Here is a 20,149-nt window from a genome sequence, read left to right as displayed (position 1 = left end):
CTATTTTCACCAAAAAACGAGCTATAACATTTCTGCAACACATTTTTTCAATTTTTYACAATTTTTTGCCTTTTCATTGCCCATATCTGGTGATTAGATTTCCAGCTGCCGGCTGAAATGTCGTCGTGTAGACGCATTAATCGGCGTATGGCACTGGTKTTACGGATTCACACACTACACTCCGCGCAAGCGAAAAACAATGGCAACATGCTGCCATAAAGCTACATATGTATTTTTATGTGTTTTTTATGTATTTGCTTGCATTCCAATTTCCACGCTTATTCATGGTTGAGAATTCGGGGTACAATTCTTTTGTATTTTGTTTTTATATCCACACTTTTTGTTGCTCTGCTTGCCGGATTAGACTGCAATTCGCTGGCAATTCTTCGTCGCTTAGTGATGACAGCTTTGACTATTGCAGCGTAGCGGCACTTCCTGTGCACTGCGGCAGCCAATGAACCGTTACGGCCTTTAGTTGCGCTTGAACACCGACCGCCAGYCGTTAGAAATCTGCCACTATGGTTGTCGATTGGGTTTTGGCGCACTTTGATTGCTGTTGCGCTTTTCTGCTGGCACTTTTTGGCATTCGTTTTGCTTTACATTTTTTTGGCAACCCACAGCTGKGATATTTTATGCTTTGATTTTGGCGATAGAAATTTTTGTTGCACATTCATTCATCACTAAAAAATTTGAATATGAAAATTTTTAAAGAAATTTTTGCATAAACGGTACATTTTTTTTGCATTTCTTTAAATATTGGACAATTCGAAAAAAGTTTGTTTCTTCGTTGTTTTTTTTTTTATATTTATTTTAAGCCCAAAAATATGCTAATATAATAATATTTTATCGAATATCTTTTGCTTTGCAAATTTTACCTCACAACATACAAATACTATTTGTTTCACTTCATCAGTATTGTCCCTGAAATATATATACATATATATATCCCGATAATATGTCGCACTTACTTTGACGCCAGGCTCGATGCAAACAATTGGAGAGCGCCCATCTGCGGTGACAGCGTCCCAAACCATTATTTGTGGCGGGTGCTGCTTCCTGGTGGCCAACCGATGACTTAGATTCTCGTGTGAATGGTCGGTCAAGTAAACCCTATCGTTTTGAGAGTTTACGAATTTCTCAATTGGAAACGTTTTATCGTCAGAAAACACAGTGTTAGGAATTTGATCGCCTTCGGCCAAGCGAAGCAACTGCTTCGCTCTCTTAAGTTTTAATTGTTGCTGCTTCGGTGTGAGATCATTGGCCTTTTGGAACTTGTAAGGCTTGATCTTGAGCTCATTTTCCAAAATGCGTCGGATACTKCGGTCGGATATTTTCAGTTCTTTAGCCATTTGATTGGCACTTCGCCGTGGATTTCGCTCAAGTCGCTTCCATCGAACCATCTTACGTGACGTTGCAGGCTTTTGATGGCCACCTCCATGGTATTKTGCGATGCTACCAGTATCATTGTAACGAATGATGATGCGATAAACAAAAACTTTATTCACATTAACGTGTTTGAGGTCACGAACAGTTGTTGGCTGTGATTTGATTTCCTGCTAAATGTTATATAAAGCAATCACACTATTACGCTTGAATTCCATCCCTGATMACTTTTTCTTGCGTTCACTTTTTGGCAAAACGCTTCTGTACACTTKTGAACAATACTCCGAACTGTCATTCAGCAAATTTATARACTGCTGATTCCAGTGCGTCAGCTGCGCGAACGGTCTGAAGTTGGTWGCACTTCGATATCTGATAGTGATATATAAGTAATAATTTCCATAAAAGAATTTGAAATTGAGAGGTCTGTTTGTAAGCAAGCTATCTGCTAGGCCCAATCYACACAATATCTTTGCAGATTATAGTAATGCCTTAAGTAATAATCTTTCCCAAATTCCATGAAGATACCTTTTCCAATATAAAGGTTTTCCAAACAAGGACTTRAGYTAGATCGATCAGCTTGTGTGGTAGCTAYACTTGTATGCTATAGAGGTCCGATTGCGATTGTTCAGCTTACATGAGCAGCTTATTTGGGTGGAACAGATATGTTCAAAATGTCAAAGCAATATCTCAAAAACTGTGAGACAAGTTCACTTATATGCACAGAGGCAACCTGACATACCGACTTGGTTAAATCGGCTAAGCTCGTCATGCTGATCATAAATTAAATAAAATTAAGTTTTTTATTTTTCTGATTGTATGTAATGAAACAGGCTTACCCAAAATATGCTTTAGCAAGAAGTGGTGTATTTCGGTGGTACCAGATCTTTTTGGAGGGYCGCGAAGTGGGCGCTGATGAAGACCGTGCTGAGAGACATTCGACTTTGACAAACGCAATGTGTCTCGTGTGCGCAAAGTTTTGAACTCCTACCGTCGACTAAGTATTCTGGGCGAAACCTCAATGCCAAGACTTACGTAGAAGTCCACAAGAGACTCAAACGAAGCGTCAATCGGGTCCGACAAGACATCGCAGCCGCAGCGCATTGGAAATTGCACCAAGACAACGCCRWRGCCTTGAACTCATTAGCAGCATRTTCAGGGCTAGTCAAAGAATTTYTAACCTCGMTATCAATAACATCGAGTGTCTTTTTGATAAGACTGATATAGCTGCCAGGTCACAGCGGAATCGAGAAAACTGTAGCGCTGATGAACTAACAAAGAAAGGCTTCCTTGAACCGATATTAGTAGAATGTGTTCGGGTTGGTGCTTTCGTATCCTCTTTTGTTCTAATACTAGATAGCTTGGCTTCGCGGGAAATTCGACAATGTTGGGCCACCACCGGTACGTGCGCTATCGCAAAAGCCTTTTGGCCCAAGTTCGATCGCAGGAGATCTAGGGATCTCTTTGCTCTCAGTACCATTAGTTTTCCCTAGTTGTATCAGTTTTAACAGGCCATTGTACGATTTGCGTTCATGTAAAGCTAGGAATCTTACCAGACACCATCTACAGAAGCTATATGGAAAATGGCGGAGTGAAAACATCTCAACACTTTCTTTCTTTCACTAGAKAACACACACTTTCAAATCTAGCGAGAATGGAAATAAAACGCCTTTATAAATTTGCATTGGCTACTAAGCGGTTTACTAATATAGTTCTCTTTTCTATGGCTTCACAAAGAACTACATACGAGTATAGCAGTGAACGTGCCATGTTTCTAGATCAGAAAACTAACATAACTTACATATTTACTTTTTATGTATACGTATATTTTATGAGGCCTCCGACGATTACATTTGGGTTTTTCAGGTGGGTTGGTGGTTCAGGGTATAATAAACTGATGAAGATGACTGAACTAAATGACAAGATTTTATGAGGCCGTGAGTCATAAACTATCTGAGTTATCGCTGTAACATTTTTGTATGTCGTTTTTAAAGATATACTCTATCGAAATGCTGCGAACTTTCAAATTCCACAMTAGGAGAGCTCTTGAAGATTGGTCAAAGATTGCTTAATATGTGCTTTGCGAGACTTTTGGAAGACAAAACTCAATATTATTATCACTATTTCCCACTTTTCTTCATGATAACAAGAAAATTCGGGTATAATTTGAAATTGAATTTAGCAACTGCAGTGTTGCTACATTCCATCCCGAACTAATAAAACAGATCTAAACATAAATTGCCAGCGTAAAATGAAAGTTTTGCAACACAAGAAATAAATGGCCACCAAATAATTGATTGGTTTTTATAGAATACGCTGCAGTGATAGTTGCCATTAGTTTGGAATTCAATACTTCTGGCGCAATTTGTTCTCTCTGCCAAACCACACGCATACACTTTCACAGCTACTATTCAAAATAAAAGAAAGCAAAAAACGGTGAAAAATTTATTTGTTCGAAAGTGCGAAAGTGGTAAACATTTGATATCTTATCGAAATAAAAATAGTGCTAAAGGGTGGCGGTGTTTGGAAGCATTGCCAARTCTCAAACGAGTTGAGTAAACGAGTGCTGGTGACCATTCAAAAGGACCTTAGGGACACTTAAGCAATAAAAATTTGTAACAATTTGTCCCAAGAGGTTGAAGGCAAAGTACAGGAGGCTAGTATCAAAATGAACGTAAAAGTGAATTGAGTAGGGTAAAATGCCATAAATATATACATATGTATATATGATGTGAGAAGCTCATAAAATGGTAGTGATTGAAACGAACTGCTCTACTCGAATTGTATTGTGTTATAAAATTGGAAAAAAAATAATTGTATACTGAATTCTAAGAAAAGTTTAAAACAAAAGTTTTCGGTTATAAGTTGTAAACTTATTATAAACAACACTGACTAAATAAAAATGTGTGAGATTTTGCGAATCAGTAAAGGCAACATTGGTAATAAGCATAAATTCGGTTACAAAATTCACAAAAAATACAACGAGTAAAAAATTGTAGAAAAAAGTGTCCTCWCTTTTTATTATATGTAATTTGTATGCAGTGTCTAACCATATATAATACCCATTTCAGTTATTTTTTGCTTATTATCAATTGAGTAGGGAGCTAAAAAAGATGTATTGCCTTGCTTGCTTTACAAAAATGTAGAAAAATTGTTAGTCAAATGCATGAGCTCACAGATAGCTTTACATAATTGTACAAAATGTACTAGAACTAAATTCATATGCTTTATCTTTATATGTTAGCCCTATCTTTTAATAGGGGCGCTGTCAGATCATTAGTTTCTGAATCCTTGAGTGAAGTAACTTATTATGAAAAAAATTTATTAAAATTAATTCCGTCCTCGTTTCATACAATATTGTTTTTTAAAGGAAAAATTTTCAGTTGAAGCACAAGCTTAGTTTGATGAGGAGTTTCCGGCCTCACTCCCACTAAAATTAACCATGAAAGATTCGTATGCTCAGTTTAGACGTTGTGAAACGAGCACCGAAAATGGTGAACGTATTGGACGCCTAAAAGAGATTGAACCATCAAAACAAAAAAAAAAAAGAAAAAAATAGTCCACAATATAATTTTGGATGACCGTGAAGTGAAGTTCTTAGAGGTAGCAGGCACTCTAAAGATATCAACTGAACGTGTACATCATTTCATGTAGCAATGGATTGCTTCATCGTTTCACTCTGAAGTCCAATCAGTCATCCGAATGGACCACATACGATGAACCCGCTCAAAAACGTACACAAATACACAAATTGACTGGCAGGATTATAGGGTCTCTGTTTTCGGATGCACAATGAATAATTTGTATTGACTATCTTAGAAAAGATTGACTGTCCTAATAGCTTTAATCACACGGCATTTTAGATATATTTGTAGATAAAGTAAGTGATGTTTCAYCACGACAATGCACCATGTCGCAAGTCAGTGAAGATGAAGCAAAAAATCGTTGAATTGGGCTTGRAATTGGTTTCACATYCACCATATTTTTCASCGACTATAAAATATTGCACACTGAGAAAAAAAAATTTCGTCGAATGAAGAGGTGATCGCCAAAAATGTGCCTACAAGTATTTTGAAGAAAATGACAAATCGTACTACAAAAATTGTGCCGAATAGTTCTAGGGTCGCTATAATCAGTGTATTAACATTGAAGGGAACTATGTTCGATACAAAAAAAAAAAAAACGAATATTATTTAACTATGGTAGGACGGGGACTTTTTATTTTACCTGATATTTCGGATATGTTTGTTTACCGTACTATTGATCGTTGTTCCCAAACGGTAACAGATGAAGACTGAAATGGAAAATGAAAGGAAGATAACAAATTCAGCAATAGAAACTCTTCATTAATGCTCTCGCAGAACCCCTATATAGAAAAATATGTCAAGGTCAACACTTAATAAAAATTATCTTTATATGAAAGTCTAACCTTGRCCTCAACTGGATCTTTTTGGCAACTCGGTTAAAGATAGTTAGGCTCCTCATAGGCAAACATCTTCTTCAGTGCCCCGCGGTCAACGACCATGACAGTATCAATTTTGAACATGTTAAAATGTTAAMTTTTGCAGAAGCTTTCAATATGCAAAATTATAAAATCTACGCAAAAACTTCGAAAAGACAAAATATAATTCAGAGTTACCATACAGCTGCTAAATGGTTAGGTGGGCAGTCTACTGTTACATGCGTCACAGCTCTTATCTACTGTAAAACTACGATAAAACTAAGACAAAATTATTAAATTATTTATTATTAAATTATTAGCAGAATATTTTAAAAGGCATTCTCTCTTTTAAGGAGAGCATTGAATCTTTCAAAACGATCATGCTCTTTCACATAAGGCAAAAAGAGATTTGATATCATTATACTACAGTTTGTGGTTAGAATTGGAGAATATATACTGTCGAATACCTAACAGAAATTTCAAATAATCTTTGGTTCGAGCAGTGTCATCAAAAACCATTTAATATAAATTGATCAATACACACACATATGYGTATACATRTAATACATTTGCAAAAAAGMTTTACRYTTGAACYATTTTTTTAGAGAAATAATAGATTCTGTAGTATGATAGCATTTTTATATTTAGCTTGATTTTCTGAAAAACTGGTTGTTTGATTACTCGAAAAAAGTTGTCCGAGTATGAGCTCTTAAATATAGCGGGAAGTTCTTCCGCCCTAGGGTTTTCTACTTTTTTTCTTATTATTAGGTCGAAAAATTTGTACCTCGCTTCCAACAACTTGAAAAAAATTCTTTTGTATATTCGCTGGAAATTGAAAGCTCTCCAAAAAAAGTCTAACCGRATTTTTCGTAAACCTAACCKTTAAAATAAATACAKTATTTTTCCATAAGATCATAAGATTTTATACCAACAACTTATCGGACAGCTTTGTCATTGCTTGAGTAAGTTAGCTCGTAATTCGAATATCTACAATTTAACTGCTTGGAAAAAGAAATCGCCTAGCACTAACCAATCGGAGAGTCTGTCGACAGAAATTCGCCATAAGCATTGAGAGCGTTTTTATTAGGTTCTTATATCCATCTTATCGTTCGGGTCTGGCCATAACTAATCTCGCATAGTCCTACTATATATATGTATATATTCCACCACATTCATTCTTCATAAGATTTTTATAGTACGCGAAGATTAAAATATCTCCAAAAATTACATATTATATTTTATCGTAGGTAGGTAAAAGAGTTTTGCAAGTTAAACCATATTTCGTATAGGCKTATATAACTAAATAAAGAAAACTTTTATTAGAAGCAATAATTGGCTAGATATATATGCAGCTTCGTATAGAGGAGATACTACCAAAAAGAGTTTTATTTATATCAGTTAAAGATGCCTTTAAATATAAAAGTTTATTATGGCAACAAAAATAATTTTAAAAGCAAGTAGAGAACCAAACTTATATGCGATATTGTATTTATATATAATTGATATTCTACCACAAAGCTTTATATGGCATTATAAGTTCATTTATTAAGTCTTTGTAATTTTTTGATTTTGGGTRTCCTCACAAATTTTGGGCGGCAATTTTCAAACAAAAAAAAAATTTCTTCATTTTTCAATTTTCTTCACAGCTCTTATTCTTTACCAGTTGCCATATTTATGACCTACCAATATTTGCTCTTTAATTTTCGCCTCGCTGAGTTCGGGGAGTTGTCTAATAAAAATACAAATCCACTGCCATCTCTTTGGTAGCTTTGCCAGAGGCAGATCGGCAGAACGTAGGATGAGACACATATAAGAGGACTGAAATGAATATATAATTGTCGCAAAACTAGACGTGATTGAAACGAAATAATTATACATTGCTAATGAGGGTACACCAACACAAAAAAAATCATCACAACGTTTGTGTGACCTAAAGCGCGTTTTCCTWCTATATAACCTACGTATCTTTGAAGCAATCGATTAACGGAAACCAATCACGTTCGTTAAAAATGYGAAAGTGAAAAGGTTTTAAATAAAGCAAAAATTCCATTCACCACATAAACTCACATACATATACATATGTACATATATATTTATTTTTCTGAATGCACGAACCTTTTTAAATGGCAAGTGCCAAGCAAACGAATGGCGAGAACAAAGCTGCTTCACAAAAACTCTGGATACAAAACGCAACGAAAATAACAACAAGAAAAACACTTCACTTCGACTGCACCGGTATAAGCTTTAATACCCCTCTAAGGCGCATTTTTTTTTTAATCGAAAAAAGGGTAAAAAAGATGTTAACCCCATTTTAATCGGTCGGCTTAGATGTGATATAGCTGTTGGACAATATACAATATGTTTTTTTTGGCTTCCCAGAGGATATTTGGTCTGAAGGCATGAGCTGGTTGTTCCATATGTAAAAGAATCGTTTCTGGCCACTCCCAAGTGAATGAAGCAAGTAAACGGGTCTGGTAGTGAACAAGAATACGACGACATAGCTCTTGTCATCAAGAAAACAGACGTCATATTCGTGACTTGGCTCGCACGTCACTGTTGACCGTCGTAACTTCGAAGTCGAAAACAACTTTGTCTATCTTATAACCAGCATTACTACCAACAACAACGTTACCCGCGAAATACAACGCAGAACAACTCTTGCYAACAKGTGTTACTTCGGACTAAGTAGGYAATTGAAAAATTCCTCTCTCGACGAACAAAAACCAAACTCTATAWGTCAYTCATAACTCCCGTCCTGCTATATGGTGCAGAGGCCTGGAAGATGAAAACAACTGAYGAGTTGACGTTACGAGTTTTCAAGAGAAAGGTTTTGCGAAAGATTTATGGKCCTTTGCGCGTTGATTACCGCAAATTTCGCATTTGATGGAACGATGAGCTGTATGAGATATATCCTSCGAAGTTTCGTTCTGAGTATTACAAACTTTGTGTCAAATGTATTAAATCCCGTAGAGGGTGTAAAAAGAATTGCATGAAATAACAATTTCAGCAATAAAAGGAACAACTACAATAACAACATATAATAATAGTACTTCAAAGTGCGCCACTTGCTGCTGTGTCTTGTCTGCGAAATGACCAAAATGGTCAGAGGCAAAGTGAACAGTAAAACTTTTTCATTTGCAACAATAACAAGCGCAAACTCGCGCACACAGATAACCTCTGAAAACACATGCGTACGTGGCGAAATAAAGTGGAAAGTCACGATGGTTCGATGGAATGGAAAGTAGCGCATTTTCATTTATTTATTTATTTTATGTGTTTATTTGCTTTCATTGCAGTGAGTGTATGCAGTGCATTTTCATTCATTCGCCTTACCATCGTTCGCAAGTTCGCGCGCATATGCGTGTGCATAAATGTTTATTTCACATACATACATATATTCACTTACTTCACCGTCGTTCTCACGGATTCGTGCTTCCGCTGAAGTCACTCAATTATTGCTGCTCACTGCCGCTGGCAGAGGTCGTTGAGTGTTGCTGCGGCATGATTGCTGCCTTCAACGACAACGCCACCTACGTGTGGGAGGCAGCCTTGCGAACGACTGATTGCATGTCATTTTCACTTGATCTTCTCAATCGCACATTGGCTACTGGTATTCAATGAACTTTCGGCCATTTACCGCTGTCTCATGGGGCAGCTGGGGTTTCTGTGGGATGCAATTTTATTGAATTGAAGAGACTCGTGAAAAGTACTATAATATATGTGCGATTATATGAGTAAGTTTAATTAGTCAAAATGAAGGATTTATCGCAGAATTTGCAACAGCATAAATTAGTTTGATTTCATATTAAGCATTACTTCCTCATCAGTTTTGCTAAAATTGATAAAAAAAAACGGTTTCGGATATCAATGAAATTATTTATTCCTGTGAAAGTACAAGATGGCATTATGTATGGAACTCGATTTCTTTTGCATGGCCACCACGGACATGCTTGCAGTTTTACAATTTATGTTTATCAATCGTCGCTGGCTTGTTGGCATAGATCATAGGATTGTCGTAATCCCACAGGAAGGAGTCCAGCGGCGTCAAATCKCACGACCGAGGCGGCGAATTGACTGGATCATTTCGTAAGATAACACGTTCACCAAACTTGGTTTACAATAAATCGATTGCGACATTTGCTGTTTGTCTTCTGCTGCCATTTTGTTCGAACGACATATTGTCCAAGTACATATCATCCRATTCGGGTCAAAAAAATTCGGCTATGATTGAGCGGTAGGGATTMCCATTCMCACACCGTACCGGTCTTGMTCARCACGGAAGAAGTACGACCTAATGAAACCGCACMAAACGGGGTTTTTTTGAGCTGCAGTGGTAACTCATGAGTACRTGTGGATTGCTGCCTGACCAATAATGCATATTTTGCTTATTGACGAAGCCATTCAGCCAGAAATGAGAATCATCGCTGAAGATAATTTTTTGATGAAATCATTCTGATCATTTTAAGTTTTTGCTCAGCCCAATTTACGAACATACGGCAATTCTGGTGGTCAAGCAGCTTCAGTTCTTGCGTCAATTTCATCTAGTAAGGATGTAGGTCAAGATCTTTTCGCAAAAGTTGCCACAACGACGTCGCTGAGATGTTCAACGCTTAAGAACGACGATTTGGGTCTTCCTCGATTAATGATCTTGAGGCAACAATATTCTTAACACTGCGGACACTTCTTAGTCTCACTGGCGGGAAAACATTTTGTGCTGTGCATGTGGATTTAAATTTTTCCACTAGGCGTTCAATTTCTGATCTGATATAATGGCCAATAATTAAGCTTTATTATAAAGGTAAGAGTTTGCTATTATGATCTAAATTGATTGCGGAAAATTTCAATTTTTTATGCCGAATATTGTCAGTCGGCTCGAGCTTATCTGCGTGGACAAACGTTTTCAGATGACCCCACCTACAAACTAAGTTACACGATCTTGTAATAATACGCTCATTAAAATTTGTATATATATTGTACACGTCTTATTGAAACCAAAATTAATTCATATTAACAGCTTCCAATTCAGGTACGAAAAAGTCATTAATCATGATYTACAACTTACCTGAACAAAATTTTCTTATGAAAATCGGTATCGGTGGTCTCCTCGTTATAAAGCTATTCCACATACGTACGATGCGGTTGATGATCGCCTGTTTTTGTGCTTGTAACGGGCACCTAATCCCTCTTAGGATGCTAAGGTTTAGAAAAATTTGTCCTAGACGTCATCGTAGACCCAGAAAATGTACTGTTTCGACRGKKTCGAATTATAGGTATGTAAATTTAGGGCGCGGCATGCAAAGAGGTGATTAGTGTSATGCGGTGACTCATTGYACGCTGAACATATGTTTGATATAGCAATGTCGATTYTGCTTAAGTTAGAGTTTAATCTGYTACATTATCCAGAACGGAGCTGCGCAAGGATATCTCTSGATTCTCGCGGTAACTCGATCCCTTCGACTGCAATRGGTGGTAGYTTGACTCAAATAACGCGATTCACTGAGACGGAGTCGGTGAAGRTGTCAATGGCTTCACTGTGAATGGYGGCCAGTACATGACTGAAGTTTGYTGCGTCCGAAATCTGGTCGGCGTAGTGTTTTGTGTCGTCAACGTAGTTGAGGAGGACCTTTTGATACTCATAGGTGGCGGTTCCGTTCCAAACAGGTTACTGTAAGGATGATTTCGGCGATATTATATCAGCAAAAACTGGTTGCAGAGATGTACATTATGCTCCTCAACTGGGAGCATATGGGCTCATTTTGCAAGTGTTCGATGGGATACATCAAGAGATATCCCGTCGTCCGGTTTCTAGCTTCCTCGTCTGATATTCACAGAATCCAGATGCCTGCCAGCCGATTGTCTCTTATGCTGCATACAACGTGTTTTTGTCCTTTCCTCTAATGCTGCCGGTTAGCGACGTGAGAAATTTGTTGAGGCTCTGAACTTTGGCAATAATCGCATTAGTGTCTGGAGTGAAGTAGCATAGGCTGTCGAGTGTCACACCTGAAATCTTAGGGTTTAGGCAATTGTAATGCTTCCGAGTGCATTACTATGGTCAAGTCTGTACTCCTTCGTCCATTTTGTGAATATAGTCGCTTACAGTAACTCGCGGAATTGGCTAGCTAGCTACTAAAGGAATATAGATCTATTATAATCATATTAGGAAAATAGTTATAGTTTCATTAAAACTCGTGTGCGTCAGCAGCATAGCTTTGAGCGCTATGTGGAAAACGATTAGTTGAAATTTATTTTCTATGAAGAGCAAAGTGAGATTTTTAGTTATGCTATAAAAACATTTACTGGAAAATAATACCAGATACGAAAATTTCAACAAGTATAGGAGCCTATAATAGATTTAAATTATTTACAGCAGTATTTTGCGTTTATCGCCGAGTCAGCTTACCGACCCTTACCGCATATCAATGGACTCACCCAAACAATCTACGAAAATTACTTTAAATTATGAAATAAAAACAATTATGTTTCGTAATTAATAAAACCATACACAGTGCCACAATGTTGCCAACCTCTGCAATTATCAAGGCCTTATCAGCCTTCTACCAGCCACAGGAAACTCGCATAATAATGTCATATACTTAAATGTTTCACATAAATTTCCGCTCGCATCAAAGCATTATATAATACTACATTTAAAGCTATGTACACACTGTCACAAATATATATTAAATACAAGCTGACAGCGTACAATACACTTGAATTTCAAAGAACTGTCAATGCCGCAGGAAGTTTTTGAATTGTGTCCAGCAATCACTCAAATCTGACATACCATTTACTTTGGCGCTGAGGGACCCGACAGTGGCGGCATGTCAGTGTGTGTGTGTGCTTACTCGCATGTGCACTTGAGCGTTTATGGTTAAATCCATTTGTGTGCACATTAAAAATTATTTACACAGGGGATGCCTGTGTGGCTGTTTATATCCTGTTTATTGACGCGAGGATATTATTAAGGGTTTCATTTCATAATATTTACATTGTGTGTGTGTGTGCTGTTTGACTGCTGGAAAAATTGTCGAACAGCAAGACAAGCAAGTGCTGCTCAATAAAAAAAAATTTATATTTATTTAGTACATATATAGTAATATATGTGCATATATATGTGAGTGTATTTGGCTGCATGCCATTTTTTCCGGTTATTAAGAATGTGAGACAAGGTCGAATAGCAGTGTGTTTACTTGAAAGGGAGTGCTATAAATAAATATTTAAAGAGTCAGTGATTTGGTGTGTAAAGGTAACATATTTCTTTATTCAATATTGAATTTCTTGAGGGTGGGAAATTAAYTGTGCTTATAAATTTATCCGAGCTCAAAATTTAATAGCATTCGGGCAGCATTACCGCAAAGTTATTTGAACTATTGTAACGGTGTATACTAGGAAACTATGAATGYTAATTTCGAGATCCATTTTTAGTTCCGCGTGGTTTGCCTACTCTCTACTGAGAAAATTATCGTATCTCTACATGCTTTCTACTTAACAATTGCCAGAATAAAAGGCCGCAAATTATTTGACTCCTATGGCATTACGGGGGGAGCCTGCTTTAGAAGCTTCAAAAAAAAAATTTTTTTTTTGCGTCAATTTCTTTAAAAATTAACTAAGAATCAGATTTTGGCACAAGTTTAAGATGGGAGTTCTAAATATTTCCGAAGCTAGAAGGGAAATAGTACCCGAGCGTCTAGCAGATATATTAGCGCTTAGGCAGAAACTTTGATACGCGATCAAGTTTGAACATATTTTTAAGGCACATAAAATAAAAGATTTTTGGTCAAAAACCAATTAAAAAAAAATTGTAAAATTTTATACCTCTTTTTTTAGTTTTCTTAATTAAAAATTAATTATTAAAAAATAGGAATCTCTTTGAATTTTCTCGCACATGCGAGATGCATCGGGTAATTGCTTCCCAAAGACAGAATATCAAAGATTTCGAATCCAAAATATTTATGAATAATGTTTAAACATATAGCTATAAACCCTAGAAATTTCGCTTTAACCAATTATTTCTTTCCCTTGCAAAAAAATCCTCCAACAAATCGATTTTTTAAAGCCACTAAAACAGGCTCCCCGTTTAAATTCTGTCCAGCTAATTGGATAACTAACTAACTTTACTATATATTCATTGAACTTATGTGATGATGATTTCTGAAATAATTTTCATCCAATTATATACCAASTTCCTAAGGCATATCTTTAGAACTCTTAGATTTAAGGTGCCAAAGGACAKCCATGTATCGATCAACCCTAAATTCAGCTTGCTTTACGCATATTAAACCTTTATCTTTACTGTAATACTAATTTGTAGTAAGTATTTTGTTAATTTATGATTCCTGTATCTAGTTTTTTAGCAAATGCTTCACTTGTTTCARAAATAAAAGTCTATCCTACTTTGTCACAATAATTTCGTCGAAAGGAATTCGTTAATATTTTTTTTCTGCTACTCGAATTGTTTACGGATGATTATAGTTCAATTGAAAAGTTTCTGGCCTACCATAGTTAAGTATATTCTTTCGAGAAAATACGTTCTTTTTACATACATACATACCCTTCAAATTTTGGATACCATTTTTGTAGAACGATTTGTCCATTGTCCGTTGTCCGGAGTAAATGGTGAATTCGGAAGTAATACGAAACCAAATTCAAACATGTTTACTCTCGTTTTGACGAGATTTGTGAGCAGGTGCATTGTATTGGTGAACAGCTATTTTTCGGCAACTTCGTCCTTCAAACGGTGCAGTAACATTATATAATAGTCACAGCTGACCCTTTTCAAAATCGATCAATAAAAAAAGTATGTCATGCGCATCCCAAAATACAGACCACATAATCTAGCTAGCCGAATATTGCGTTTTTTCACGGAGCAGATTAATCGATTGCACTTTTGAATGAAATTATGGAACATCTCTAAACTCTGCTTCTAAATCATCGTAATTCATAATATCAACAAGSGAAATTCCYTTTTATSCATTTTTTCATAATAACAAAAGTTMMTTCACWCAAAATGSTATAATTCAWAAAAYGATTGTCCGACTGCTTTTAAATTTCAACATGCGCATTAYAAAGATAAAGGTTAACTAAAATTCATATGGTTTTATTATTTTTTCAAATTTAATCWAAATACTGTTTTTTTTTCGCRGAAGRCGAATTTTAACAGAAAYTGTCGATAYCTCCTCTAGCGTATTATAATRTGGTGACCCCAGATGCTKACGGTGTAGTCKTGCCAATGCKGGACGAGAGCCCAAGAGATGCTCCATTGTTKCYCTGGTRCCCTGCCTTAGGYATTTATGRCAGTYTTTTGGCTCTGTCAGCCTCATCTTGTGGGCGTGTGTCACTGTCTGGTTTCGTATGTCAATTAGTATTCCTACCATGCTCCCATAGTTACTTCTATCGAGTGCAAATAGGTATGCTGCCATTTTGCACATGAATTTTTCAGTTTTGCACCTTGGTAGCTCATTCCATCTAGTTTTAATTCTTTTTACCATGCTTTTGTCGCAATAGCACTATTTTTAAGAACAAAAGTTAACAAGAAATTAATTATAAATTATGAGCCTTTTTTAGTTGCTGACAATAATTTAAAGCAGTTGCAAAGAAATTGCAGTTATTCTCTCTCTAATTAATTTGAAAGAAAAAAAGTTATGAAYTTATGATTTACAATAGCTGATATTTTAATAATATTATAATCACTACAATAATGGCATTTTTGTTTTTTGGAGGCTCGCTAATCACTTATACGCCCTGCTGAACTTTTTACACGCTTTGCTCGTGAATACTTAAACTAAAGTAAATATTGTCTCTAAATATACAACTACAAAAACTGAACTGAACTGACCGGTAATTCTACAATTTGATGCTCTGATTTCTCTAGTACATGCCAATACTGCTTCAGGTACTAATAGCTCTTCCTGGATGTCACGCAATGGCTCCTACTTCRGCAGCGTTTGTGGATATACTTAGTCCAGAAAACACTAATTATTCATTTTGCAGAAGGTCTATACACTGTGGTTTTTGATATTGCAAAGAATTTGATATCTAGAAAGAACCTAAATCCATATTTCTGAATTCAATGCTTTTGCGATTAGGGATCGCAATCATTCTTGATGAGACGTTACACATTTGCTCTTCCTGACGTATGCGCCAGGTACGCATTAACTTGAAGTCTTGTGACTAATATTACGACACTTCAACTAATACTTCAATTGCTTTTGAACGCTTCTCTGAAACATCTTTTGTTTGATCCACCTTAGTAACAGAGCTTTCTCACAATGGCAATTTCTACATTCCACCAGTRTACTGGGCTATGATCATTATCTGAGTATTTCTTGACACCGTCCACTTAATTTTCGTGTTAAMCGAGTCGTTTGCGAACATAATGTCAACTATGCCACTATTCATTTTTGTGMGATTTGTATGCCTCAGGAATTCTTTCATCTTCCGACCACTATAGTTTATACATCTGCTCCCCTCTGCAGAAGGCCATATATTAAAATCGCCCGCTAAAATCGTCGGCTTTTTGAATTATGTAATTGTTGCGCTGGAACGAGCATAACCTCTAAGAAATTATATCTGGAACATGTCTTAAAAGGTTGTCTCTAACAGGACCTTACTCTTGCTTTGGCGGTCTGCGAGGCGCATACTGCGGTTCCACAACGTGTACAAAARGAAGGCCTGTCTGACGGATTACAAAGAGCCAGTTGGAAGCTTTCATAACACCGGAAAATGGGAGAATATTCCCGAAAGTGGCAGACTGACCTTTTAATCTTTATTTTCCCCAGCTTAAGTGGAGCAACCAGACTTATGAACCCCATCTGTGTTCCGTTAAGGGTTTCCGATATGTATCTTTTTGCTTATGATTTTAAATAAGGAATGCAATACATTATACTTTTAATAAAAATATATACAGAAATTCCATACATCACTTTACTTGAGAGACTATAAAATGTTCGGTTACACCTGAACTTAGCCCTTCTATACTTGYTTTAAAACAAAAATCATCTTAGCTCTACTATAATAATAAACATTTGATAGCTACAATTGAAAATGTGTTATTTCCTCCTTTCAGCTCCCGATCACAGTAACTACCGCAGTGATGGAAAATCTGTAAYGAATAAACACGATGCGAACTCACTGACCGATGATGCCATCCATGGTGCAGCCTGTACAACAGCAAATGCGCATACGCTGCTGCGTTATGCAGGTCTAGCGATATTTGTAGTACTCTGTGGGCGCGTGTAGCAGATACGAAGTTGATTTTAGTTGATTAAGCAAGAATAAATGCTCTAAACTCAGAAAAGAGAGAGCTGTAAATTAGTTTTTAATTAAAATTAAAGTGAAAATAAATAATATTAGTGGARATAGCTAGCAGTGTAATACAAAATGTTATTAAATATTAAACGCTTAGAAATTTAGACAATGCGTTTATAAAAATATAATAAGAAGTAGTGCTAGAATAAGCAGTATAAATAGCGTCARCGAGCTTATGCTTTGCAAATCAATTTCATTACTTAATTTAGTACTTAAATTATGCAACGTATTTGTAAAATAATTAAATTAAAATTAGTTATTAATTGGCTTAATCAAACGTGTGTRTCGAATATTCGTCAATAAAAACAAAGGAACAAAAAAATCAGTGTTAAGTGGTAGCCTGTTAGTGCTATTGTGAGCAAAAAATAGTAAGACATTTTAAATTAAATTAAATTCCACCCGAGAATCCATTTGTCGAAAAACTTTTTTTTAGGCCATTGATATTTGTGCCAAATGCCACATCAAAATATCATAAATCATTAATTTTAGTAAACGCTTATCTCTCTGAAGTGCATACATTAAGAACGCGTTGAGAACGAACCACGTCAAGGAGAACCATTAACAACAACTGAGGATCAACACGCTAGAAAAATAGAAGAAATGATGCTTGATAAATGACGAATAACAGTCAGAGGTCTTASTTCKAACGTTGTAATGTCAGAGRAAKTAGTAAAAACCATTTTGAAWSATCATTTGGGGCTAAGAATAGTAAAAGCTTGATTGCTTCCAAAATTACTCAATGTTTTCGTAAAACAACGTCGCKTTAAGGCCTGTGAAACAATGCTCTCCTATTACCAGGACGTCATGAAATATATTATTACTGGCGATAAGTGTTCGGGTTATCCCGGAAACATAAGATCAATTGGCCGAATATCGTGGTATGAGGTGAACCGATGTCAAAAGCACCACCTCAAAGCAGGTCAAAAATCATGGTCAGTTTTCTTCGATTATCCAAGTGTAATGCACTCCGAATTGTTTCCGACCACCCGAACTGTCAACGAGGAATACTATTTGAGTGTCATGCGTCGCTTCAGCGAAGCTATTAGGAAAAAATCTTAGTTTTTGCAACACGATAATGTACCGTCGGAAACTGCATTTATTCTTTGAAAGTTTTACGCCAATTTTCAATCAATATCGTGCCACAACCGCCGTACTTGGCTCCGTATGTCTTCTGGATATTCAGCGAACTCAAACAAAAGCTCCAAGGAAACCGCTTCGAGCGAGTTGAAGACATTAAATGTGAATCACTACACGCATTGAAGGTCATTCCGGAAATTGACTTTAACAGCTGTTTCGAAGATTGAAAAAAAAACGTTAGCACAAGTGTATTGATTTCAAGTGGAATTATATTGAGGGTGACGAGATTGATTTTGAAGAATAAATTAGGAATTTGAAAAATATGAACCAAGTCTTAATATTCTTTTCTCATGGTAGTATATTGTACTTAGCTGTAGAATTTTTAAACGAACTCAAGCAACCAAGCCAACAAATATTAATRTTAAAGTGCATTTGTATTTTATAAATATTAATATATGTATATGATTACTACATTTTTTATGTAGTTGTAGCTGTGCTGTGTTTCTCCAGGAAAATATCATAAAACATAATTGTTGATGCTATTGCTGAGTTTATTGGAAAAAATAATAAARTAAAATAAATTTAAAACAATCCGAAAAAAATAGAAGGTGTATTAGAAATAGTTTAAGTTAAGCTKCTGCTTAAGCTAAGCTTCGTTTATGAGATATACAATCTGATCAAATATGTCCCGGACTGAATCATTTTCATACGCATGAAGCGAGGCGTACGTTTATTAATATGTCGTCAAAACTATCAAACAGCCAACACAAATGTGTAGCGAGTGGCACTTGGAAACTGATCTGAAAGTAGAAGTAACGACATCCCAGTCGATTCACATAATATTATATTATAAGTATATGAAAAACTTAATTAAGCTTTGACGTGATTATATTGTTTGAGGAGCTTATTTTAAAGCTGAWAATAAAGATTTACATAAAACTATGTAAAAACTATAGTCCGGGTCAATTTTGATCAGCAGGTATAATGGAAATTAAATTTAATATAAGCAAGAATATGACTAAATAGAAGTCGAAAATAATATATTAAGCACACAATACATGTGATTTGTAAATTTATCGCAAATTTTAAAAAATTTAAAAAACAACAAAATAATTATACCTGTCCAGCGACAATTCGCCAGAAGACTTGTAATTAGCAAGCAGCCATACTGATTCMACAYATACATTAAATAKTTTATRCATWTKGATATATTCATTYAACTATATAAATAATATATTCAAAWAACTATGATTTACCAAACGTCGAGTAGTTTTTCAGTTTAGTGAAGCTGAACACAGAACACAGAAACCTTAAATTTAATGGTGAATACTTATTATATTCCAAAGARCATTTTATGACATTTATTTTTTRAAAATTACCTCTTTCAAATAYCTGATGCGGCTAGRTCTCAGATGATTTATCCATKGAGTAYAWTTTTCGATTACTTKTGCGAACATTTTGACTGGTAACTGTGCGAATGACAAACGCGATGTTTTGCTCCAAGACCAGATTCGAAGCGKGATTGTCCGCGTAGACTTTCAACTTTACATATCCTCACAGGAAAAATTTAACCGTGTGCTGATTCTCTTCAGGTTGCTCTTCGTCTCAGATACCACAATTTTGCTATCATATTCCTTTGAACCGTAAATGGGCCTCATCTCTAGACAAAATTTCGGACGAAAACGTCTAATCTTGAAATGCCATTGAGCTATGTTTGGCAAATATGTATGCTGAGGCATTGTTACAGTATTGTTTTTGGCCAAAAAATCACGATAAAGCAACGAAGTGTAAAGTTTTGGCAAACAAAAAATACAAAGCTCATAAAGCACGTCTAAACTTAGCGTTTCTACAACCACATAAACATTTTATTTAGACGTTGCGATCCCGTGAAATTTTTATATTAAATTCCCGTATTTAATACACCTCTTAGACAACTGATTTCTA

At 35.8% G+C, this 20,149-nt stretch overlaps 1 protein-coding gene across 1 annotated transcript in view; it reads left to right on the top strand.

Moving 5' to 3' along the window:
• LOC108971110 (opioid-binding protein/cell adhesion molecule homolog) overlaps positions 1–17,084 on the top strand; it is a 72,215-nt gene extending 55,131 nt beyond the window's left edge. Inside the window, exon 11 of the mRNA XM_018936951.1 lies at positions 16,887–17,084. Coding sequence (XP_018792496.1) covers positions 16,887–17,059 — 173 coding nt within the window. The 3' untranslated portion in view covers positions 17,060–17,084. The remainder of the gene's footprint in view (positions 1–16,886) is intronic.
• The last annotated feature ends 3,065 nt before the right edge of the window (positions 17,085–20,149 follow it).

This window comes from Bactrocera latifrons, unplaced genomic scaffold, assembly GCF_001853355.1.
Source record: "Bactrocera latifrons isolate USDA-ARS-PBARC rearing strain unplaced genomic scaffold, ASM185335v1 scaffold_108, whole genome shotgun sequence".
In the NCBI taxonomy this organism is placed as follows: domain Eukaryota; kingdom Metazoa; phylum Arthropoda; class Insecta; order Diptera; family Tephritidae; genus Bactrocera; species Bactrocera latifrons.
Note: the sequence above shows the minus strand (reverse complement) of the source record. Positions and strands in the feature narration are given on the sequence as shown.